The sequence below is a fragment of the Chanodichthys erythropterus genome, chromosome 13, assembly GCF_024489055.1.
Source record: "Chanodichthys erythropterus isolate Z2021 chromosome 13, ASM2448905v1, whole genome shotgun sequence".
Lineage (NCBI taxonomy): Eukaryota > Metazoa > Chordata > Actinopteri > Cypriniformes > Xenocyprididae > Chanodichthys > Chanodichthys erythropterus.
The window spans coordinates 21,532,665-21,560,358 of record NC_090233.1 but is presented as its reverse complement, the minus strand read 5'-3'; the positions used below and the strand labels follow the sequence as shown (position 1 = coordinate 21,560,358).

General features: G+C 36.1%; 1 protein-coding gene across 3 annotated transcripts in view; it reads right to left on the bottom strand.

Annotated features, from left to right (window-relative positions):
- LOC137033713 (novel protein similar to human and mouse cyclin M4 (CNNM4)) overlaps positions 1–27,355 on the bottom strand; it is a 53,306-nt gene extending 25,951 nt beyond the window's left edge. For all 3 annotated transcript variants that reach the window (XM_067405933.1, XM_067405934.1, XM_067405935.1), the window contains exons 1-4: positions 25,978–27,355; positions 5,250–5,393; positions 4,755–4,889; positions 3,328–3,497 (exon numbers count right to left, since the gene is read on the bottom strand). In XM_067405933.1, the coding sequence (XP_067262034.1) occupies positions 3,328–3,497; positions 4,755–4,889; positions 5,250–5,393; positions 25,978–27,349 (1,821 nt within the window). In that variant the 5' untranslated portion in view covers positions 27,350–27,355. The remainder of the gene's footprint in view (positions 1–3,327; positions 3,498–4,754; positions 4,890–5,249; positions 5,394–25,977) is intronic.
- Positions 27,356–27,694: the final 339 nt, after the last annotated feature.

Here is a 27,694-nt window from a genome sequence, read left to right as displayed (position 1 = left end):
TGGAGGCCGTCTTCAACTGGTGCCAGGAAAGAAAGGTCTCCATGTTGGGAAGTCTACTTGCAAGCACCTTCAATGTATTAAATAATAATCAAAATAATACAGCACATCCTGCTTCCACAAACACATCATTGAGCCGCTTTAAATAATAAATAACAAAAGCGACACAAACAGATGCCTGACATATTTAACAGCCTCAAACTGCTGCTAGTGTGCACTTCATAATCTATTAATGAATCTCCTTCCTGCTGTGAATAATCTACACCAGTGTACTAAGTTCAGACATTTTAACCGGAGAGCTTGAACTTGACAAGTTAATTCCATGACAGTTCAAGAAACAAAGTTCATACACTCAGAAGTGTAAATGCCACAAAAGTTTAAAGTGCCCCTATTAGCCTTTTTCAGATATTACCTTTCATGTAGTGTGTAATATAGCTGTTTGAGAATGTAAAAGTTCTGCAAAGTTTCATAGATCTCTCAAAAAGAAAGAACCGATTCTGAACTGCCTCAAAAGAGTTGCTAGTAATTCCAGTCTTACTTCCTGCTGGAACCTACTTAGGCTTGTAACACATTTGCATAATGCCAGCCTATGGTCTTTATTGGCTACCCGTGAACATGTATTTGACCCGCCCTCTAAGGTTTGCGTTATCTACATGTTGAGAAGTCATGTTATCTACATGTTTATGCTGTTTTCTGTGCTGTGAAAGCAAATCCACTTTGCACGCACTTCCAAAGGTTGAGGACTCAAGCTCAAATTGATACTGTAAAACCGACACCATCATTACTGTTCGTATCACTGTGTATCAAGTGCTGAGGAAGCCTCTAGAGCTGTATTCAGGCAGTTTTGTTTCCGACACGCGCTGTAAGCGGTGACCAATCACAACAGACTGGACCATCTGACCAAACAGAGCAGAGCAGCTGCTCTTGGAAAGGAGGGGTTTAGTGAGACTGAAACCTTTATCAATCTGTTTCAGACACTGAGAAAAGAGGTGATGCTGCAATGTATATTATGAGAAAATTAAAGTGTTGTGTTTTTTTTAATTCTGGATGCATGTAAATTTATTGTAGGAGACCTCTAAAACAAAATTAGGAACCTTTAAAATAACATGATGATATATTTGTGATATTCTGTGGTTTCCCCCATTTCTTTTGAGGATTATCATAGATTTGAACATTCATTATAGAAGAAACAATGTGTGGGGTCTGAAATTCACTGAATCACTGAAAGCCTAAGGTATGCATGTGATGTTTAACCATCACGAGCTGAATCGTCTAATGATTGTTTAGAGGCCAATAATAACAACAACAAATTCAAGAAAGACTGAGAGAATGAATGAAGGAATACGTGATGAATGATGGTACCACTGTGGGAAAAAGTACAACACTACACTTAGGAAAAAACCTGAGGTGAGCTTCATCCAGGTGATAATTTAATACGGTGTAAAATCACCAAGCTAATAGATGGGAAAGCGTGTGCAGACATATTTTGTAGTTAAACCTGTTACCCGCTTTATTGGTAATAACCTCCATCAAATGCTTTTTATTGCAACTTTACTGTGGTTGTGCAACAGTTACCAGGTATTCTGGGCCGTTTCTTTATACAAAACAGTAGCAGCATATTTTTGGATGCCTTTCTTCAGAGGTTTTCTTGAGCTCATGCCAGACCAAGTCAAGATGTCTTTTTTTTTTTTTTTTTTTTTTTTTTAAATCAAAACATACAGAAACTGTTTTGTACTGTAGTTTCTGTTTTGAATTCTTCCTGATGCAACTTTTTTCTTGAATCTTCAACTTTCATCTTTTATCTTGAGAGAAAATAAAACCAGGGCCCTGTTTACTCCTGTTAAGATGCGTTTTGGTTGATCGGATCACAAGTCGACGACACTAAATACAGGTGTAAACAGGGTCTAAAACGTTTTGAGCTTGTCCACTTTTGACCACTTCCAGAGGCAGCCGAAAACGCATTCGACTGGACTGCTTTCTTAGTTTAGATGCTTGTGTGGTCGAATGTGTTCGAACAGCCGCAAAAGATCGCCTACTCTCCACCTACTAACGCCTAAAAAACATTATGGGAAGTGTGCTAGCCAGACGGGATTCAAACTTTGTTGGCTGAAGACCCAAGTTTGGTTTGAAAACGAAAAATGTACCAAGCACAATGTTCTCTACCATTTCTGATTTCTAACATGCACTCAGTGTTTGGCGTGGTCTTGCGACTATCAGAGCAGAAACGAAAGCTGCTGCTCTCATTATGTTTTTCCGTCTTCTCCGGGCAAGTTCATAAGTAAATTACCCAAGCTTATTTTTTCTTAAATATCTGAAAAAGCCCATACATTTACCTGCCCATAGACCCTCCCCTCAAAGAAGTGGATGAAAGTGAACAAACGAGACAGATTAGAACACCAGGTGTAAACAGGTATGTGTCTCCCTCGTCTACTTGTGATCCGACCAAAACACATCTTAACACCATGTGTAAACAGAGTCTTAGACACGACTGCCCTGCAAATCAGCTTGACTGTTACAGAAGTTAGTTATTAATGTTTCTGATAACTTTTTTCTCCACTATTATTAAAACGTTTGGGGTCAGTAAGATTTCTTTTAAAGAAATTAATACTTTTATTCTGCAAGGAAGCATTACATTTCTATTCCAATTAAATGCTGTTCTTTTGAAATTTTAATTCATCAAAGAATCCTGACTTTTATTTCACAAGCATATAAAACAGCACAACTCTTTTCAACATTGATAATAATAGGAAATGTTACTTCAGCAAATCAGCATATTAGAATGATTTATGAAGGATCATGTGACACTGAAGCCTGGAGTAATGATGCTGAAAATTTAGCTTTGCCATCACATTAATAAATTACATTTTAAAATAAATTAAAATAGAAAACAGTTTTTATTGTAATATTTCAAAATATTTACTGTATTTCTGATTAAATAAATGTAGCTTTGATGAGCATAAGAGACTTTTTCCCCAAAAAACATTTTCAAAAATATTACTGGCCCCAAACTAAAACCTTCTTCTGATCAGGCCATAGCACACAACATAGATGTTCAGCTGGGCTGAAGACATTTACATGTTCCCAAACATCACCATATGGCCCTGATAAACTAGAGGTACTGTTTTATAAGCCAGCAGTTCTCTTTGAGTCAATTCTTCTACTTTTGCATGTGGCAACAGAAACCAATGCCAACCACATGCTCATGCTGCGAGTCAAAGCCTGCTGTCTTAACCTGCTTAAAACACCTCGTCTGTCTAATTGGCTTTAAAATCCCTGCAAGCCGTGACCCTGGTAAAGATCAGCTCATTAGGCGTCAGTTTGTGCCGTTACCTGTAGTATGAGGATGAAGTAGTCCACGGGTTTCCCACGCAGGTAAAGGTAGTGATGCGGCGATTTCTTTTCATTCTCATTGAACTTGATCTCCTGGATCACATCAGGGTGTTTAAGGATACGCAGAAGAATTTTCTCTGAGATCAGAGATGGACTGAACAAATTAACCTCTGCAGAAACACAGACAGCAGAGGCAGAAACAGACAAATGAGAGATGTAAAAATGAAAAAACATTTTGCTTAATTTAAGATTTTTTGAGAAACTTGTAACACTTTAAAATAAGATTAAACATGTTAGTTTGTGGCAACATAGGGTTTCATTTGTTAACTACATTAGGATAACAATGAAAAATACTTAATCTTAGGGTACGTTTACACAACAATGATGTACTAAAAACAGAAATGTTTTTCCTTTGTGTTTTTCACGTACAGATATCATGATGTCACTTTGTAAAGAAACACCACGCACTTATAAATTGAACACATAATACGCATTCACATGACGTCATCGTTTCCACAAATTTTTGCAGAGACTAACAGTATCGTTTTCAAAAACTTTCACTTTGAAACCTGTTTTCAAAAGTGTGCTTTTTCAGGTCCCCAAAACATTGTTGTCATGTAAATGAACAGCAAAAACGCATAAAGTTTAAGTTATGTTTTTAAGTTGAAAACGGTGTTGTGTAAACGAACACCTTAACGTTAATTTTATCATGTACTAATATATTATTAAAATCAAAAGTTGCATTTGTTAATATTATGTAATGGACCTGAGCTAACATGAAGAAACAATAAACAGTTGTATTTTTATTAACGTAAAAAAAAAATGAATGAATACTGTAATAAACGTAATGCTGATTGTTAGTTAAGGCAATAACTAACTACCAGGACCTTATTGTAAAGTGTTGCCTAGTTGGTACAATTTGTTACATTAGTTAATGTAAATCCATGCCAGCATTCAAGGCTATTTTCATGGCAAAAAAAAAAAAAAAACAAACAAAACAAAAGAGGTTTAATATCCATTAATTAACATTAAATCTACAGTGCATGCATAATTATTAGGCAAGTCAATATTCTGATCATATTTTTTTCCTAGCACATTTTAACAATTCCAAACTTCAACAATCTCAATCTTAACTACAATTAATTTTGTATAATTATTTTAAAGTGATGTATAATTGTTAATGAGGGCTGTAAGTGAAAAAACGCCTTGTATTCAGATGTGCAGAATTATTAAGCAGGTTTTCTTTTACAGGTAAAATGAGCCAAAAAAAGCATTATTTTAAATAGAGCATTATATTAAAGTCAAGCATTATTAAATGCCCACGTGAAGGATGTAATACTATAGAAATTGCAAAATGAAGGCGTGACCACTGGACAAGACATGTACTGTTACAGTCAGTCTGGTGAGTGTTGTGACTGATTGTTTACCTGTTGCAAGGAAGCGGTGAGCGGCCAGCAGCAGCTGAGGAGAGATCTTGACTTTAGACTCACTCTCATGTTTGAAGGCAGAGAAGTCTCGCTTATTTTTATTGTGTGCCACTTTCTTTCTGTTGCGGTTATCAGCTGCAAAAAATGCACAAAAGTAATTGAGATGAGCACAACACTGAGGATTTTATAACAGAAGTCGGATTACTTTATTTCATTCCTCCAAAAAAATAAAATAAAAAATACTGGCACCATGAAAACTCTAACATCATAAACATGCTGATAGGTGCTTCTCCAAAAATGCTGAGTGCATGTCTGTCATTTTGCAAGCATTCATGAAATGGTTTACGATGCAGAACATCAAGAGGAAGTAAAAAATCTGTGTGTTGGAAAATTTTAAGATGTGCAAATGCTGTGTGAATGTATTTTAAGAAAAGAGCAGTAATGTTGTCTGCATAACAACACTAAAAACACATTCATTAGACACGGTCCACTCACTGTAGAGGTCAGACTCGTCCAGGATTTCTGATTTGATGATCTCTTCAATGACATCTTCCAGAGTGACCAATCCCAGCACCTCATAGAACGGATCTCCCTCGCCTTCATTATTAACTTTCTGAACGATCGCCAAGTGCGATTTACCTGTAGAAGATAACGATTAATCAGATCAATTCAGAAAACTTCCAATCAATCAAATCAATCAATCGAAATAAATAAATAAACAAATAAAAATAAAATAAATAAATACAACCATTTAACTGAAAATTATAATACAAATTCAGAAAAGAGTAATTGTGGTACTCTTTCAATGAACAGCTGATAATAATGTAAACAGTCCGTCAAATAACACTCAAAGAGTTTTAGTATTAAAGCTGAAAATATATTTATATAAATAAGAATCAAGCAATAATGGTTTGCATAAAAAGAATATTATAATATTACATGAATTTATTTTTAATTATATGAATTCTTTTCTGCATATACTAATGCATTTAAAGTTGTATGAATTATTATGAACAGACATGAATTATCAAATGGCACAAATAGTAACAATAGTATGTTTATAAATTAAACATTAACCTGGATTAATAAGTATGCTTAGAACAGGGGTAGGCAAGTTCGGTCCTAGAGAGCCGCTGTCCTGCTGAGTTTAGCTCCAACCTTAATCAAACACAGCTGAACAAGCTAATCAAGCTCTTCAGGATTACAAAGGCTATAGGCAGCTGAAGGTTTGTTTCAGGGTTGGAGCTAAACTCTGCAGGACAGCGGCTCTCTAGGACCGAACTTGCCTACCCCTGGCTTAGAAGCAAACCATTTCCAAGTTGGTTTACTCAAAAAGTCTAAAATCTATGGCTTTGATCCATTTAATGACACTAGTATTGCAACAATTACACATTTCAGTTATAAGAAGATAAAGACAAACAATAAAAATACAGATTTTACATTTGATTATCCAACTCACTTACTAAAGCTTAATTGTTTGAGTTTGCGTTTATATTAAATTAAGTTCAAAGAGAATATGTTACCTATGACAGAGAGAAACTGAGCAACTACAGTATGAGAGAAATACAGACAGTCCCCTATTCTTATGAAATGTTCTATGGTAGAGTGATGGTACAGAGTGATTAGCGTTTACAATCATATAGCAATGTATTCACTTGGAATCCACACAATAAACGCCCAAGAAACCATGACATGTTTACATACTAGTGTACGCTTTTGCTCAATTTAGTGATGGTAAATAAAAAACGCAGTATTGTAGCGCTTACTATATCTTGTTTCTTTATAAATGGTTTCATGGACAAACAGAAAGAGCTATTGTGGACATTCAGCACACAAAGAGCCAGGAAATCCTAAAGCATTTGCTCATCAAAACAAAAATCCAGAAGTTATGCGTAGACACAACACCATGCGTGATGCGCTGACATAAGGAGCCAAAACAGTAATTTAGCAGCTTAGGTTACAAAATATTTCAACTGTCTTGTCCACAAAAACACTTCCCATCTTCTACCACAGAAGGTTTGACTGCAAATGTTTAGACCACCAAACAAATCACAGAAGCAAGTTTTCACTGCAATGTAACATGACACGAGAAATCATATTTACATGGTATATAAAGTACAATACCATTCAAAAGTTAACGATCACCATGATCACTAAATTTAGCAAGAATGCTTTAAATTGATCAAAAATGACAAAAAAAATTTGTTTTGAATGTTGTTTTGATCAAATTATCCTGAAAAAAAAAAAAGACACTTTCCACACTTCATTAAGCAGCACAGCCATTTTTAACTAATAATAAAAGAAATATTTCTTAAGCATCCACTCATAATATTATAATGATTTCTTAGGGATCACATAACACTGAAGACTATACAAAAAATACAAAAATAAAATTCATTAAAATTGAAAATAGATGATACATTTTCTTCAAAAATGCATCACCGTTTCCACAAATATATTAAAGCAGCACAAATGAAATATCTTCAAATAAAAAAAGTTATTTTATTCTAATAATATTTCACAATATTACTGTTTTACTGTATTTTTGATCAAATGAATGCTGCCTTGAGCAAAAGAGACTTTGTGTATATAGTGTCTATATTAGGAGTGTAATATTACCCTCATGTCACGATTCGATATATATCACGATACTGAACTCACAATATGATATTATTGCACTACTTCAAGACATACTCTATGGCAAAAGGTTAAAAAAAAAAAAAAAAGATCTATTGATTAAAATACTAAATTTGGTATTACATTGGGGGTGGAAATGAATAGCCTTGGACTGATGGTAACTCAACGCACAGGACGATGTTGATAACAGAATAAAAATATTCATGATTCTGAAGTTGAAAATACAGAATTATTTTAGACAAATATGCTTGCATTCTGTCATTGACTAGATATATTTAAAATAATGTAGGCCACTTTTTACTGGATACACAAGTCATTTGGCATTATTGCCCCATTGCATTATTATACATTATATTCAACAGTATATGTAGTAGTTCAATGTAATACTGACACTAAATCTCAAATAATGTAATGTAAACTTCAATGACATTACATTAATGTAATGTAATGTTCAATGTAAACTTGTTCAATAATTTTCATTTTGGGTGAACTATACACAAATGCATATTGTCACTATCCATGATACATATTGTTGCATTTTTGTATTGCGATATATTGTGACATGATATATTGTTACACCCCTTGTGTACATACACAATGTTATTTTAAATTGTACTAATATTTCACAAAATGACAACTATTTTAAACAGTCCAACATAAGAACAAAATAATCTTATTTAAAAAACGCTAGTGTACTTCCAACTTACAATAATATGGTAAAAGTCCAAACAACAACGGTAGTACTATGGTATGTCCAAAAACATGGCAGTAGAACGGTACTTGTTTTAGTGTTTACAACATATTTCAATCAAAGATGATGGTATTACTGTTGCATATAAAACCAGTATCAACATGGTATCATCATTAGGGACATTTGTGGCCTAATGATTAGAGAGACGGACTTGTAACACAAAGGTCATGGGTTCGAGTCTCAGTACCAGTAGGAAATGTAGATGGGGGGTGTAGGAAATGTAGATGCTCTCTTCCACTCTCATTACCCACAACAGAGGTGCCCTTGATCAAGACACCTAACCCCTAATCTCTCCCCAGGCACTGCAGCAAAAATGGCTGCCCACTGCTCTGGGTGTGTGTGTGTGTGTGTGTGTGTGTGTGTGTGTGTGTGTGTGTGTGTGTGTGTGTGTGTGTGTGTGTGTGTGTGTGTGTTCAACACTCAGTTCTATTTGTGTGCACATGGATGGGTGAAAAGCAGAGCACAAATTACGAGTATGGGACACCATGTATGTCACTTTCACATCTAAACACTAAGCATGGTAATACCATGGTACTTTATAGCTCAAGGACAGGGAATGAAGATATTTTGAATAATATGGATAACCAAACAGTTGACGGTAGCCAAGCCAATGAAAAAAAAAAAAAAAAAAATACAATGGAAGTCAGTGGGGTCCATCAACTGTTTGGGTACCAACAATTTTCAAAATATCTTCTTTTGTCTTCAGCAGAAGAAAGCAATTCATACAGGTTTAGAGCAACTTGATGGTGAGTAAATGACAATTTTCATTTTTGGGTGAATTATCCCTTGAAAGCTCTCCTGCTTATCTCCCATCTCACTGTTTGTAATGTGACAGGATGTAGCTAATAAAGCCTGAGCAGCACATGCAGACTAAACAGAGTCTAGAGCAAGTGTCTCTGCTTGAGATGAGCGTACAGTCAGTTCAGTGTGTTTTTGGAACACAGATCTCCGGCAGCAGACGTCTCAGTGGGTCTGCATTATGCTGCAGAGGAACAAACGAGAGCCAAAAATCATGATGACACAAGAGAAACTATTCAGTTCCTGTACCGAAGGACATTCTGAAAAGCTTAACGTGGCTTAATGTAAACACCATCTACTGCCAAGACAACAATACCAAACAACACAATCATTTTGTGATGTAGCTGCTGTCAGATCCTATAATGTTGAGGATTCATCTTTCAACAAGTTCCTTCGCAAACTCTGTGATCCGCCACGCATGACATAATCCCGTTCGCTTTGTAGACACTGGATCTGTACTTTAGCCTATGTCACACGTGACCTTTCTAAGATGATTATGTCATGCGTGGCGGATCACAGCGCAGTGCAAGACGAGCATTTGTGGTTAAAAAGCATATAATTTTTTTTTTTTTAAGAAAATTAAAAATAGGACCCTTGTTCCTCATCTGGGATCGTGCAGAGCACTTTGAAGCTGCACTGAAACTGCAATGTTGACTTTCAACCCGTTGAACTCCAGTGAAGTCCACTATATAGAAAAAATTCCTGGAATGTTTTTCTCAAAAACCTTTATTTCTTTTCGACTGAAGAAAGACATGAACATCTTGGATGACATGGGGGTGAGTAAATTATCAGGAAATTTTAATTCTGAATCCTTTAAATAAATGCTTTGTTAAAGGGATAGTTCACCCAAAAATGAAAATTTGATGTTTATCAGCTTACCCCCAGCGCATTCAAGATGTAGGTGACTTTGGTTTTTTTTTCAGTAGAACAAATTATGATTTTTAACTCCAACCGCTGCCGCCTGTCAGTCAAATAATGCGGGTCAATGGGAACTCCATCTATAAGAGTCAAAAAACATGCACAGACAAATCCAAATTAAACCCTGCGGCTCGTGACGACACATTGATGTCCTAAGACATGAAACGATCGATTTGTGCGATAAACCGAACAGTATTTATACCATTTTTTACCTCTAATACACCACTATGTCCAACTGTGTTCAGCACTCGTTTAGTGAGGTCTGATGGCGCTCTGACAACGGAAGTGATCTATCGCGCTTTTACTTCAATGAGTGCTAGACTAGGGTTGCAAAGGGCTGGAAAGTTTCCAGTAAATTTCCGGTAAATTTCCGGAAACTTTCCACGGGAACTTAACCTGGGGAATTTTGGAAATATTCCGATTTGGAAACTTAACAGGAATTTCTGGGAATTTACGGGAATTTATGGGAATTAATTGGAAATTTTGGGAAATTTATATACATGTATAATATTTAAAGTATCATATAAAAACAAATATAAACATTTTGTTTGGTCATAAATGAAATAACAGTTATTTATTTTTCGCATTCAATTCTAATTTAGTAAACATGTAAAATAAATATATTTTTATTGCAGCAATTGTTGTGTTATTTATTTCAGTGTCACATGATCTTTCAGAAATCATTCTAATATGATGATTTGATTCTCAGTTATTATCATTGTTGGAAACAGTTGTGCTGCTTAATATTTTTTTTGGAACCTGTGATACTTTTTTTTCAGGATTCACTGATTAATAAAAAGAATAGAATTTATTCAAAATATAAATCTTTTCTAACAATATCACTTTAATATCACTTTTTATCAATTTCACACATCCTTTCTGAATAAAAGTGTTAATTTCTTTAAAAAAAAAAAAAATTACTGACCCCCAAATTTTGAACAGTAGTGTATATTGTTACAAAAGAGTTCTATTTTAAATAAATGATGTTCATTAATTTTTTTTTATTCATCAAAGAATCCTTAAAAAAAAAGTATCACAGGTTATAAAATAATATTAAGCAGCACAACTGTTTCCAACATTGATAACGGAGTATCAAATCAGCATATTACGATGATTTCTGAAGAATCATGTGACACTGAAGACTGGAGAAATTATGCTGAAAATTCAGCTTTGCATCACAGAAATAAATTATATTTTTATGTATATCAAAATAGAAAAAACATTTTAAATTGTAGTTATGTTTCACAATATTACTGTTTTTTTCTGTATTTTTGATCAAATGTGCATGTTATGGACTGGGAGAATGCACAGTGCCTGCAGGGGGTGTGGCCTCAATAGCCCTGCAGTAAGTAGTGTGCTGTGTGAATGTGATTGAGGAATGTGCAGGGAAAAAATTTAACTAATATTGCATTAAATATAATTGTTTTAACCAAAATTATGCTGCAAGATGTTCTTTTCAACTACATTAAAGTACCCTGTTATAGGCTAACCTGTAACTTTGTAAATTCCCTGTTTATTCCCATATATTCCCGTAAATTCCCATATATTCCCGTTAATTCCCATGGAAAGTTTCCAGCTTTGAAAATTCCCGGAATTTTGCAACCCTATGCTAGACATCACTGCCATTGTCAGAGCGCGATCAGACCTCACTAAGCGAGTGCTGAACACAGTTGGACATAGTGTTGTATTAGAGGTAAAAAAATGGTATAAATACTGTTCGGTTTATCGCACAAACCGGTTGTTTCATGTCTTAGCACATCAATGTGTCGTCACGAGCCGCAGGGTTAATTTGGATTTGTCTGTGCATGTTTTTTCGACTCTTATTGATGGAGTTCCTATTGACTCACATTTGACTGACAGACAGCAACGGTTGGAGTTAAAAATCATCATGCCCTGGGGGTAAGCAGATAAACATCAAATTTTCTTTTTTGGGTTAACTATCCCTTTAATAATGAGGAGTTTTAAGCTATGAAACTTGCAGGATGTTTTAATGTTACAAAGACCTTTAATATGTCAAAAGATTAAGGAAAATTTGATTTCCCATGTCATGACCCCTTTATGCATTGCCTCCCATATGGAAGACCATTGGGACACAGCTAATTGCTAAGCACTTTATTGATCATAAGTACTATGAACAATTGATAAGGCCAGAATCTAAATGCAAATAGCAAAGTGTAACATTAAGCTTTAGTAAACACTTATAAAGACAAGATACTAAATACAAGTATTATGAAAAATACAGTTCATTTGCTTTATAATGGTTTTCTAAAATGGGTAAATGATTAACTTTTAAATGTAGCTGTAAAAAAATTGACCTGAGCCACAACTTGCTCTCCAAATAAGAGTCAATATACAAGGTGAAATATTTTCTGAGAATATTGCAACATTGTTTAAATAAAAGTGACTTGATTGTTCACTGTCTGTAATGAAAAAACAGTAATACATTTTCCATTAAATTGGCATTTGCAGACAGAACAAAAATGTTTTTACAGTAAAACCTCATGGCATATCTTATGAATGAATAAAATATTAATGTATTTTAAAAGTAAATTATATTAAAGTGCCCCTATTATGCTTATTCAGATATTACCTTTCATGCAGTGTGTAATATAGCTGTTTGATGTGAAAGTAAAAGGTCTGCAAAGTTTCAAAGATCAAAATGCATGATAAATGGACTCGGGCTCAAATATGTATAGAGCCGTGGAAGCCTCCGGAGCTGAAATTCAGATATAGTAATAGGTGTTTGAACACATGCTTTAAGCAGTAAAACAATCACAACAGACGGGACCATCTGACTGATCAGAGCAGAGGAAGCTCTTGGAAAGGAGGGCTTTAGAGAGACTGAATCCTTTATCCAACTATTTCAGACACTGTGAGAAATAGAGATGATGCTGCAATGTATATTATGAGAACATTCAAGTGTCTGCTGTCCACAAACACAGGTTTTCACAAAGTCAGACAAAGACACATAAGTACTTTAGTTCAAGTCTTATTTAATTTCTTATTTAAAAAATAACAAGTCAGTTTTGTCTTGCTGAGTCATCAATCCCTGCGGCTAAAACAATGCTCGTCTGTCTCTTGCTCCCTGCCTCCCTTTCTCTCTGCATCAGTGAACACACTCACCCACTGACACACTCAGTACCCTGAAATCCACCTTACCAGCCATTTCAAACACTACACCCTTCTCATTTTACACGGCGTTTCTCTCACAGCATCACCTGAAAGCCATTATGTATTCATTCATATAGAGTCATATAGGACACACCTAATCATTCTTCATTTTTTCACATTTTATAATAATATAGTCAGTATATAATTTTTCTTATCAAAACTGTTCAAAAGTAAAAAAAAAAAAAAAAAAAAAAATTATTATTCAGCAAGGATGCATTATTAAACTTATCAGAAGTGACAGTAAGACATTCATAAAGGTGAATATCCATCAAAATAAACCCATCACAGGAATAAATTACATTTTAAAATATATTAAAATAAAAACTTATTTTAAAATTGTAATAATGTTTAACAACATATAAACTGTAACAATGATAAAAAAATATTATACTGCAACAATAGTAAAAATAATCAGATGGTGTGTGTCATCTGATGTAGCAGATGTTCTGATAAGTTCTCTAAATTTTTGGTTAATATGTTACTTGAAATTACTTTCTTGAAAATACAGCAGCATTTTAAATAATGTTTATAAACAACTTTGGTAAATGAAATTACTTTACAAATTAATCAACTTAAAATGAATCAAATGTTAACAACCAGATCAGAACGTTGGCATTTGCATGGGCACGTTCTTGCTTGTCAAACATTGACAAAGACAGTAGTCTACCCATAATATGAAACATTACCTATAAATATGAAAAACCGCGGCAATACATTTACAGTAGATTTGTTCATGTTACATCATATTTGTAATCCTTTTCTTTAGCAGTGTTGAGCATTATAACCAATCACACACATTTTGGTGAGTTTAGGAATGCAATGTCCAATCAGAAGAGTTGTGATTAGTCACCACGCAAATGGCAGTGACTAATGAGGGTTGCACGTGCTCACTGAATGAATTCTAAACCTGAACTCACAAATTCTCTTTTATCATCACAAACAACAAAATGCAAAAAAGCTGCAAGTAAGAGATTCATTTTGCAGCAGCGAGAGTTTCAGAGGTATCGAGAGTTTTTGCGAAAGTGCATAACTCACATTGGACTGAAGTCATGGACCACTGCGGTGTTCTTTGATCATTTCTTAATGTAATGGCTATATTCCTAGTTTGAAAAAAAATTTTTTTTATGCTACCGAAAAATTCAATGTTAAAGGTCCCGTTCTTCGTGATCCCATGTTTCAAACTTTAGTTAGTGTGTAATGTTGTTGTTAGAGTATAAATAAAATCTGTAAAATTTTAAAGCTCAAAGTTCAATGCCAAGCGAGATATTTTATTTAACAGAAGTCGCCTACATCGAACGGCCAGTTTGGACTACATCCCTCTACTTCCTTCTTTAATGACGTCACTAAAACAGTTTTTTACTGACTAACCTCCGCCCACAGGAATACACAAAAAGGGGGTGTGGTCTTTTCCCCACCAAAAAACTTTGCAACTGGTTAAAAAGGTACTTAAACAACAGATACGCAGATTCAAGCAGATTTTAATATGGTAATTATAAAAACTGGCCCCTACAAAAGAAAAAGTGCATGTATGTAATATATGTAATATATATGTAATATATATATATATATATATATATATATATATATATATATATATATATATATATATATATATATATATATATATATATATATATATATATATATATATATATATATATAATGCTGAATATGCTGGAGATCCCCCTGAAGGACATTGTGTAATTCACACCTTGGTTACAATATCATGACACTAAATCATTTTTAACCTGCAAAAAATATCTTCAATATCTTTAGAAGTCTTAATACATGTGCATCCCTAATGTTCTTACACTGAAGACTTGTAAAAAAGAAAAAGAAAAACAAAGTGTTCACGATGTTGTGTCCCACAGAAATTGCATTCTGCAGAAAAAGAACATTACTGATCTCATTCAAATGAGTCATTCGGCTAATCTGAGTCATATGCAATTAAAGATGCCCATGTTTCTTTACTCAGGGGATGAGTAAATTGCATCTGTAATTGCACACGCCATCTTTAGTTGCCTATGCGGGTTTGTCATCTGAAGTTTCACTGAGGGTCAGTTTCTGAAACTTATCACAAGTACGTCACTGCAGTACCACATAAACTGAACATCTGTCTGCTGCCAGCACTGTGGATGCGTATGTGAGATTGTTAAATATCTGCATGTTTACATTTGTTTACAATTTTTAACAAAAATTATAAATGGTTGTCAACTTTTAACATCATTACAAAAACTCCGGAATTACTTCTGGAACAAGTACTGTAATGTGAACATGAATCGCCACTTACACTCGTGTTACATTTCAGAATGGAACCACCAGACCAAATGGAGTTTGTTAAAAATAAAAATATGTAAAAATAGATATTTGCCTATTGGTTAACATTAAGTAAATGTAATCTGAAAAGGAAAGTGATTTGAGAGAAAGAGCCATAGTCAATACTGATTTGATGGCAAGAAACTTCTACCACTTTGCAAATGTCGTTTCAATAATCTTTACATCAATCATTAGATATATCTTTTTTATCTTAAAATATTTATTTTTAAATAAACTTTAAATAACTTGACTTTAAATTAATTAGTATATATATATTAATATAATAATATTATATTATAAACCAACCCACAAATATGAATATAATTTATTGTATTTTATAATACTATATAATAATATATATATTATATATACACACACACATACATAGTGCCCTCCACAAATATTGGCACCCTTACTAAATATGAGCAAAGGCGGCTGTGAAAATAAATCTGCATTGTTTATCTTTTTGATCTTTCATTCAAAAAAATTCTAACCTTTCATTGAAGGAAAAGAATTGAAAATGGGGGGAAAGCTCATTATGAAATAAATGTTTTTCTCTAGTTCATGTTGGCCACAATTATTGGCACCCAATTATTGCAATGTCCTTTTGCCAAGATAACAGCTCTGAGTCTTCTTCTATAACGCCTGATGAGTTTGGAGAACACCCGAGGAGAGATCAGAGACCATTCCTCCATACAGAATCTCTCCAGATCCTTCAGATTCCAGCTCCATGTTGGTGCTTCTTCTCTTCAGTTCACTCCACTCATTTTCTTTAGGGTTCAGGTCAGGGAACTGGGATGGCCATTGCAGAAGCTTTATTTTGTGTTCAGTGACACATTTTTGTGTTGGTTTTGATGTTTGTTTTGGATCATTGTCCTGATGGAAGATCCAACCACGGCCCATTATTGGATTTCTATCAGTCTAGCGTTTTCTATCAGTCAGGTTGATTTTTTATCTGTTAGTAATTGATAGAATCCATGATACCATATATCTGAACAAGACGTCCAGGACCTCCAGCAGAAAAATAGGCCCACAACATTAAAGATCCAGCAGTAGATTTAACCATGGGCATGGGGTACTTTTTATCCATGTGTGCACCAAACCCATCTGGTGGGTTTGCTGCCAAAAAGCTCTTTTTTTAGTTTCATCTGGCCATAGAAACCGGTCCTGTTTGAAGTTCCAGTCGTGTCTGACAACTGAATATGCTGGAGATTGTTTCTGGATGAGAGCAGAGGATTTTTCTTGAAACCCTCCCGAACAACTTGTGGGGATGTAGGTGCTGTTTGGTAATTTTTTTTAGGCTTTCTGAGACTCAAGACTCAACTAATTTCTGCAATTCTCCAGCTGTGATCCTGTGATACTCTCATCCTCACTTCACATTAGGATGATTTAGACACACGTCCTCTTCAAGGCAGATTTGTAACATATTTAGTTGATTGAAACTTCTTAATTATTTCCCTGATGGTGGAAATTGGGATTTCCAATGTGTTAGCTTTTTTCTTATACCCATTTTCTATTTTGTGAAGCTCAACGATCTTTTGCTGCACATCAGAACTATGGTTTCTTTGGTTTTACTCATTGTGATGAATGATTAAGGGAATTTGGCCTTTGTTTTTACACATATTTACATTCCTGTGGAACAGGAAGTCATGGCTGGACAATTTCATGTTCATGATCACCCTAGTGTGCTAAAAAATGTAAATGTGAATGGGAATATACTTCAGAGATATTTTACTCAAAAGAATTTCTAGGGATGCCAATAATTGTGGCCAACATGTATTGGAGAAAAACATTCATTTCATAATGAGCTTTTTCCCCCATTTTCAATTCTTTTCCTTCAATGAAAGGTTAGAATTTTGTGAATTTTTTGAGTGAAAGATCAAAAAGATAAACAATGCAGATTTTTTGCACACACACAGACATATATATATATATATATATATATATATATATATATATATATATATATATATATATATATATATATATATATATATATATATATATATATACACACACACATATTTTCATTTTTGAAACAATTGAAGATCTTTTTGATGAAATCAGATTTCTGTCCTTCGTTGACAAAACGTTCATAGAGATCATAAAACTAATTCATATGAATTGAGCGGTTTAGAGATTGAAGAGACTCGATCACTTTATATGATGAACAGATTTAATTTAGTCTTTTAATTCACATATAAACATTGATCAGCTTTGACATTGCTTGACAAGCATGTTTGCTTGACGTGTGAGAACCAATGAGGTTCATTCTCATGATACGCAGCATGTTTGAGCTTTCGGAAGAATCAATTTTCAAAGCAATCCAGTCTCTTCAGAAAATTTGAACTAAACCACTCAATTATGGATGCGTTTTACGATCTCTTTATGAACTTTTTGAAGCATCAAAATGTCAGTTGTGTAGCTGTCAAGAGAGGATCAGAAAACTCTCAGATTCAATCAAAAATATCTTAATTTGTGTTCTGAAGATGAACAAAAGTCTTACAGGTTTGGAACGACATGAAGGTTAGTAATTAATGAGTTTTCATTTTTGGGTGAACTAAACCAGTTAAGTAAGTGAGGCTCTGACATTAAATCTAGAACCATCCAAATCATCATCTCCATCAGCAGAGCCTTTCCTTCTTGCGATCTAACACATGCACAAACACATAGCGTATGCTCGGTCAGCAATCCTAATCAACAAATGACATGACAGGAAGAGAGAAGTATTTGTGACACTGTAGCCATGAACGCATGCACAGAGAAACACAGAGACTGTGATCCTACTGGAATACAAAGAGGCTTATGACATGACAATACCGTCAGAGAGCTGGCCGAATCCACTTAGCAACACTCATCACTGACCAAAACAACAAATTAAAGCACAGATTTGACAGAAATCCGTCTTTTCCTCTTTTTCTGACTGGATTTTGATTGCACTTGGGTGTTTTTGTTGACTGAGACTTAAAATTCGACAAGCAAATGAACTCTGTTGTTAGAGCCAGTTTATTCCAGCATAGGGGTTTATGGAAATTTAAATCTTTTCTATCTTTTAGTGACCTACAGACAGTTATTCATGCCTTCATTTCAACAAGGCTTGATTAAGGTAATGCTTTATATGCTGGTATCAACCAGTTTTCCCTATCACGTTTGCAATTAGTTGAAAATGCTGCAGCTCACTTTTTACAGGGAAGAAATTTTTTTATTTGGTTTTATGGTTTATGTTGTTGATTTTTAGAGATGCTCCGATCAGCATTTTTGGGGCCGATCACCGATTACCGATCACCAAGATCATGATCTTCCAATTGCCGATCACTGCCGATCACAGAATGGCAGGGGAATGGGAATCTTTTATCTATAATCTAGCAGAGTTTGCACCATTTGTAGAAATGAAACTAACTCTAAATTAACTATATTGAGAAAAACAAAAACTGTAGAAATAGGCTAGAGTCAAGATCTTGAAGAACCACCAAGTGTTTATTTTCGAAAATGAGATAACTTAAGGCTACTGTAGGCCATCTTTCCCAAATAAGGCAGAGTAACATTAAATTATTCCAAACAAAGAGGGGTTAGGCAGACCAACACACATCAGATCCGATTAATGGGATGTAGCCTCTTAAAACACTGATTACATTTAATAATTGGCAGCTATATGTAAACCTTGTTACACCAAAACTGGCTACTGCCACAAAGGACAAAACTATGGCAAGTTTTTTTTCTGTTATATATTATCACGTCGTTTAAATGCATCACTCACAGTCGGCTGGTTGAGGGATGGGGATGTTGTTGGCTTCGGCTGGTTTAGTTTCTCATACTCGGCATATTCAGTTGTATGGCATGTTCTAAGATGCCTAATCATGTTAGTGGTGTTAAAATGACGTTGCTTGCTTCCACCTCGAGGGATTTCATCACGACATACATTGCAAACGGCTAACTTTACGTCTTTATCGGACACTTTGAAAAACTTCCAGACGGGAGGACTCATGTTGCCACTGACAAGCTCTGCTCTGCTGTTGTGTACCTGTGCCCCCTGCATGCACGTGTGAAAAAGTTGTGCAAGTAATTTACGTCACGTGATCAGCTTTTTTGATCTGCGCTTTTGGGGTTCGCCGATCAAGCTATTTTTAGCCAATATCGGCCGATCAATCTGAACATCACTATTGATTTTCATACTTAGTATTTCTTATATGACTGTTATCCTTTTTATTGTGTTATTGTGAAGCACCTTGGTCAGCAGAAATGTTGTTTTAATGTGCTGTATAAATAAAAGTGACCTTGCACAAATTTCTTGCGGGGTCAACCAGAAAAAAAAGATATGGTTCTTGCAAAAACATCCAATGACTAAACTCGTTGTAAACATAAACTAAAACTAACTGACCACACTTTCAGAATCAGCCATTCATTGTGGTTATTGGCCTGCTTTTGACCTTTACACATTCACACATTACACGCAATGCAAAACCATTTTCCACAGTACCACATGGTAGATGGCAAACAAAAACACTGGGCGACAGTGGCAATTGGACAGGACAGGACAATTGGATGAGGAAAGAAATACAATGGTTTGGGTTTGTATCATGGATAGGAAGTAGTGAGAAAAGACTTCTGCTTTAACCAGAGGAAGTGTTTCAAAACAGACAAACTCATAAGCTGAACAAACAACATGCATAACCATCCTGGTTTTCATTGAATGAATCTAGAATCCAGCCATCTCTATTGACAGGTAACTAAGATATTACCTGGCCTGCCCAATTCAAAAGCACAGTATAAAAGTATGCGTCTTTGGGGATTACTGCCTTTCTGCTCACTTGTTAAGCATTAGTTCACCCTAAATTAATTACTCACCCTCATGTCATTCCAATCCAAACCCGTAAGACCTTCATTCATCTTTGGAACACAAATTAAGATATTTTTGATGAAATCCAAGATGTATATGACTTGTCCATAGACAGCAATATAATCAACACTTTCAAGGTCCAGAAAGGTACTAAAGACATAACATAAGGTACTAAAAGCAAAACAAAAATAACGACTTTATTGAATAATTATCCTTACGCAGGTGTCACGGTAATCACAGTGAAGGTTTCCGTGTTTATGTCTGAATGAGGCTTAGTATTGGCAGACGCTGTTCACATGAGCAGCACGACACATGTGTGTGATGCTGACGCAGGAGCCAGCCAATAACGAGGTGGCATTCTGACGTAGAACGTAAAACAACGTATGAGAATGACACAGAAGAGAAGATATTGTTGAATAAAGTAGTTATTTTTGTTTTGTGGATGGTTTTAACAATGTCTTTAGTACCTTTCTGGACCTTGAAAGTGGTGGTTAAGTTGCCGCCTATATGGACGAGTCATATACCTCTCAGATTTCATCAAAAATATCTTAATTAGTGTACAGAAGATGAACGAAGGCCTTACAGGTGTGGAATGACATGAGGGTGAGTAATTCTTATTTTTTGGGTGAACTAACCCTTTAAGGTGCATGTCTGACAGCAACAAAATCATTAGTCTGTGCTACCATTCTGATAACCATAATCCATGACAATCTGAAAGATATCCACTGCACATTGAAACCAAGTTTAATTAACAGTAAATCCAAACATTTTTTCTAGCGTCTTCATTAATAAGTCATCATGTTATCAGTTTAAAGTCCTTTGGTACTATTGCCTACCATAACCATTTAGGACAACATATTGTGACTATCACTTCTACTGTACACCAATGCAATTGAGCTATAAAATATTAGTACAAAACATTATTGTACTAAAACATTAGTACAATAACTAATGCTAATACTAGAGTTAAGGATTATACTAGAATACAGGCAATCAATCAGACTTTGAATAATTGTAATTAATATGCCATTTTGATTGGCTTGGCTGTTTAAATAGATGATAAAAATGGAAGAATATACACATTTCTCCACATTTTGTACAATAAAACAATTCAAGTTCTGGATATATAGCTCAAGTCCCAAAACAAAACCTGTGTTAGATTTTGTTGTATTCGGCCGAGCAGTTGTTTGGGTGGCTCGCCAATGTATTAGATTTCTCCAATACATAAAATAAGTAACAGTTCTTGTGGGGAGAAGAATTTATTGAATGTAGTAATGTAGCACAGTTCTTCATTATCAATGTCAATGTGTCGGCCTTCAAAATATCTTAACCCAAATTAACAGAACATGAAGACAAAAGGGATACAAACAATAGAAAATTGTTAGGAGTAGGACCTCCCAGAGGAGATAGATCTACCCTGCAATCTACTCTGGGCAATCCAGTTTATTCGTCATTCACACCCTTACTACTGATAGAATTGACTGCATCTGAAGCACAGTCACGATAGGGCTGGGCAATATGGCTGAAAACTGTATCAGGATATCAGTGTTTCATATCGGTCGATATCGATAATTATTTTGCAGGCCTCGTCAAAACGTGAACACAACTACACCAGCAAGGATTTCATCTTCCATACTGGATAAGAACCTCAAGAGCTGCTCAAAGCTGCCCAAATCGATGATTTAAAGCATGTTATCATCCATCCTGATGTTAAAGGGGGGGGGGGGGGGGGGTTGCATGCGATTTCACTTTTTTAACTTTAGTTAGTGTGTAATGTTGCTGCTTGAGCATAAACAGTATCTGCAAAGTTACAGCGCTGAAAGTTCAATGCACACGGAGATATTGTCTTTTAAAGTTATGGCATTTTATTGCCTACAAAAACGGGTGGTTTGGACTACAACGAGCTTCTTCCCGGGTTGGTGACATCATAAACCCTTGCTATTAACATAAACACTGCCCCCGGGAACACGCAACAAAGTGGGCGAGGCCATGTGGCACAGCATAATGAAAGCGGAAGAGTTGTTTACACCGAACGCGAGCTGCGCGACGCAACGCGTCAAAAGATGTTCTATAGAACCCATTATTACCTGTGATATTTTCTACACTGGATGCGGTGCTGAAGACAGATTCCTGAATCTACACGAGTTTAATGCTGGATTTACACAAAGACTTTTACTGAAAGATGAAGCAGTTCCCACTTTAAAAGCAGAAGCTGCTGTTTATCAGCCCCAAACTGTAAGTACGTTTTATTGTTAGTCTTTTAAACGTAATGTTATAGTTCTGTTGCTATTTTTAATGCATCTAGGACGTATACAAAGAGCAACTCGTTTTTGCTAGCCAGTTAGCTAAATTCTAGTGCAACAAACACCAACAAACTTCTATGTTCATAGACAAACAGTTGTTCATGCTATAAATTAAACGCTACCTTTACAAAAATGCGACTACTCAGGCATGTATTTACTACAGTAAAGCTTTAATCAGGATAAAACTGTATATTGAAAGCTAACAAACAGCAGTGACAGCTTATCTAAACACTTTGACACAAATACTAAATGAAATACCATTCATAAACATCCTTCAAAAGCCGCGATTGCAGAGGTTCTACTTTTTCCTCTTCATCTGGGTCTGATTCGGCTCAATTTGATACAGCAATGTAGGCGCTATTATTTACTTTCCACCTAAGCGCGTAACTACGAATGGTAAGGGGCGTGGCGTTTCCGGACGCTTCAGCGAATCACGACAGACTGGGCCAGTAACCAACCTGCTGACCAATCTGAGCACATTGCGTATGTCGGAGGGAGTGGCTTCATAGAAGCAGGAAGTCAAACGAGCCGTTCATATGACAGTGGAAACAGAGGTGTAGAATTAAGATAAAATATATGAAAAATACAGCATTTAAAAAAAAAAACGAAGCATTAAGACATGTTAAACTGTGCCCCCAAAACACAATCAAGCCTAGAAAAAAAAAACATGTAACCCCCCCTTTAAATATTTCCAACGAACGGCGGCGATCAAGCGCCACACGCGGAAATGGTCGAGCAGCTACAGAGAAATGAGATATTCTCCATTTGTTTTAACCAATACAAAATTGTGAAATTTAGACACGACTTTATTCTCACGTTAATATTTCATTTAATGCGGGTTCTAATGCGTTATTATATTGAAAAATGTCGAGCGCGAGCAATCTCTCCACTCACAGGCGGATTCCCTTGCACAAAACTGGACGCGCGCGCGCTCTCGCTCAGATATCACATCTGTGCGCTCAAACTTTTGTCCTCCTGCATGAGCAGCCGTGAATCTAGAATTGTCTTCTCTCCAGGATTTAATGTTGCCATAAGCGCAACATTATAGTGTGGGCACCCACCGGCAGAAACATCAATCGGCGCATTTGCCGCGTTTGCCAACAATTGTAAATCAATATTTACAGTGTAATAGTTGTAAATGTATCTGTCTAGCTTGTCACTCCCTACGTTGCTAGGTTACCAGAGAACGAGTGCCTTTGTTAATGCAATCAAACTTGCTTCGCAACCTCTGTTTTCTGTCGTTTTATCGAGCACATTTTTTATTGATATCGATCACGTGTCTATCGCCCAGCCCTAAGTAAGTCACAATGTAAATGCTTAAGAAGATAAAAATACATAATCTTTCACCTGCTAACAGTAAACTTCTGCAAGCAGTGATAACAGGTTTTTCCTCATTATTGGTCACAGTTATTGTGATGACAACAAACACATGTGATTAGTCAAACGGGCTGGTTGCATAAAATGCTTGGACTAGGTTTGCAAGTTAGTCATCTAATTTTATTCTGGTCATAACTTTTCAGTCAGTTTCATGAAAAGGTAGATTGGGTGAATTTGAATGTGAAAAGTAATGTTAAATACCAGACAAGTATTTTATGCAAGGCTTCGGGACCAAACTACAAATGTCTGCTTGCACATACTTTTCCCAGAGTTCCTGTATTATTAACCATGGCTAATCAACTAAGATACGGATTACAATAACCTCACAGCTTGCTACTAATGACATCGTAACTATTGATAATAGGTGAATTAACTGAATTGCAGCTTTATTGGGATACATTCCCAAGACCATATTAGCATGAAGTCAATATGAAATGGCATTTGCAAGCCGTTTTACTTCTGTAATATAAAAATGTCCAAGTGAAACAAGATATTCAATGAGAAAACTTGATTTTACTAAAAAGAATCGATTGGATCATGAAAAGTTCTATATATCAGGGTAACTATCATTAAACATTTTTTGTTAAAGGGTTAGTTCACCCAAAAATGAAAATTATGTAATTTATTACTCACCCTCATGTCATTCCACACCCGTAAGATTTTTGTTCATCTTCAGAACACAAAGTAAGATATTTTTGATGAAACACTTTCAGATGCCAAGAAAGATACTAAAAACATATTTAATACAGCTCATGTGAGTACAGTGCTTCAACCTTAATATTATAAAGCGACGAGAATACTTTTTGTGCACAAAAACAAAACAAAATAACTTTTCAACAATATCTCGTGATGGGCGATTTCAAAACACTGCTTCATGAAGCTTTACAAATCTTTTGTTTTGAATCAGTGGTTCGGAGCAACAAAGTCACGTGATTTCAGTAAAAGACGCTTCAAAAGTTCACATTTGGCAGTTTGATATGCACTCTGAACCACTAAATTGAAACAAAAGATTCGTAAAGCTTTGAGGCTTAACGAAGCAGTGTTTTGAAATCGCCCATCACTAGATATTGTTGAATAAAGTCGCTATTTTGGGTTTTTTTGTGCACAAAAAGTATTCTTGTCGCTTCATAACATTAAGATTGAACCACTGTAGTCACATGAACTGTTTTAAAGTATTTGAAAGTGTTAATTATCTTGCTGGCAATAGAGGCCTCACTCAGCCATCGGATTTTATCAAAAATATCTTAATTTGTGTCCTGAAGATGAACGAGGGTCTTATTGGTTTGGAACGACATGAGGGTGAATAATTAATAACTGAATTTTCATTTTTGGCTGAACTAACCCTTTAACTGAAATAAAGCTGAAACAAAACAAAAAAATAAAATTAGAAATGTTGTCTTGGGAAGTAAGTTTAAGCTGAAGCACTTTACTAACTTGAAATAAATAAATACTAAAACTATAATTGATATAAAAAGAAATTAAAGCTAAATAGTGATATAATAAACAACATAAATAAAAATAACAAACGCACATTAAAAATTACTACTAAATTACTAAATATTTAGTAGTAATTTAGTTATAAAAAAACTAATACAAAATGATCAAAAATGTAATAAAACTGAAAACGGTTATTAATAAAACCTATAATTGTATATAAATAATACAAAAAAAACACTGCTCTATATGACTGATGTTTGGAGGAGCAGGAAAATTCAGGAATGACATGCACTGATGATTTTATTAAGAGAGCAAACAAGGTCAATAATGATTTCATGTCGACTTCATGCACTTCAGGAAAGCAGCCTCCCAAAAAATGTGTGTGGGAGAAAGTGAGAGAACACAAGAGAAGAAAGACTGCCAAAGACTGACCTTGACAGTCAGTGGAGGAGAGAAAGGCCCGTGGGGAGAGAGGATGTGTGTTTTCCAATCTGACAGGAGCGGGACTAATTAATTAAGAATAGATAGTGACCTTTTCCACAATCTCTCCAAAAGTGACATCACTGCTGATCCACCTCCCTCCGGCTGTACTGTTCCTCACTACACCTGATGAACCTCACTGATAGTGACAATGAGAAATGCTGCAGGAAAAACAGTGACAAAATAAAGTTCACCAACCTTTTTTAAACTCCTCCAGCATGGAATCCAACTTGGTGTCGTGAAACACAAAGTGGACCGGATGGTTGTAGAACTTAGTGATGGTCTTCAACGTAGTGCAATCATCTGGATCCACAAATGCCAGGTCCTTCACAAAGAGGATGTCCACGATATTGGTCCGTTCATCCTCATAAACGGGAATGCGAGTGTATCCGCTCTCCATGATTTCCGACATGGTGTTGAAGTCCAGGACAGTGTCGCTGTTGATCATGAAGCAGTTGCTGAGTGGAGTCATGATGTCCTCCACCGTCTTAGTCCTCAACTCCAGAGCTCCCTGGATCATGTTCATCTCCTCTTTCACCAGGTCATTGTACGGCTCCGTCACCTTGAGCATCCCCACCAGCTTCTCTCTGTTGTACACGGTGCCGATCTCCTGGCCTAGCACGCAATCCAAGAGTTTGCTGATAGGGAAGGACAGCGGAAAGGTCAGAAGCATGAAGAACTTAGTGATGTGGATGGTGTTGGCACCCACCGCCAAGCCATGGCGAGAGCAGAGCGCCTGAGGAACGATCTCTCCGAAGATGACTATACCGATGGTTGACGCCACCACAGCACCCAGACCTGAGCCGATGAGATCATCCAGAAGGATGGTCAGCGTGGTGTTGACCAACACGTTTCCAAGGAGAAGTGAGCACAACAGGTAGTTTCCTTTCCGCCGTATGGGTTCAATCTTGCGTGCGTACTTCTTTTCTTTATCAGTGCCACAACTCTGCACGATTCGCAGCTCCATGGGATCCAAAGCCATGAGCCCCAAGTTCAGACCACTGAACATACCTGAGAGCACCAGGAGGCAGGCTATCAAGATTACTTGGAGCCAAATGGGAAGCAGCGACTTCTTCTCCTCCACCACACTCAACCATCCATCATGTTCTCCAAGCGGGTACCACTTCCCATCTTGGCTGTCTCTGACGCACAGCCAATAATCACTCTTGGACTCACTTTTCCTAAGTGCTTTAATTTTTACCTTCAGTACTCCAGAGGTGCCCTGACTGCTGACATTCATACCCTCCTCGATGAAGATGTCTTTGGTGAAGGGAGAACAAGTCCTGTTAAAGTCAGAGCCTGTGTCCTCGTCCTGACCCACGAACTTAATCTGCTTCCAGGTGTCATTTCTGATCTGCAACCCGTAGAACCTGAGGAGGATTTCGCTCCCTTCGGTTACCTGTATGATCCCATCATCGGTGGTCGTGGCGGGCTTGACGCTCATCTCCAGCCGCATGCCGAGGATCCGGTTGTCGCTCCCCCAGGATTCCGCTCTATTCGCACAGACTCTACTCCAAAAAAACAGCATTAAAGTTAGCGTGTACCCTTTCCAACTGCATTCTGTCGCCATGTTTGTTTCACTCTCTGCGGAATGAGAGTTGACGTCACCTACTCATTTCACAAGACCTCGCCCCTTCATTAACATAGCGCCCGTGGAACGCCAATCAGCGTGTGGTTCGTCACCTTATAAGGAAGAACGAGCCTTCTTGGGTTTGTTTGCTTAAGGAAGACCGGTTTTCTGTACTGTTAAGGTGGAGCGGTTTGTTTCAATTTCCCAAACTTTCTGAAAAGTCTGAAAATATGAGATAAAACCGTTTATGAAACATACACAATTGTAAAATTAGCTTTTTTTGTGTGAAGGAAATTAACTTGTGTAGAATAATGACGCATTAAAGGGTTAGTTCACCCAAAAATT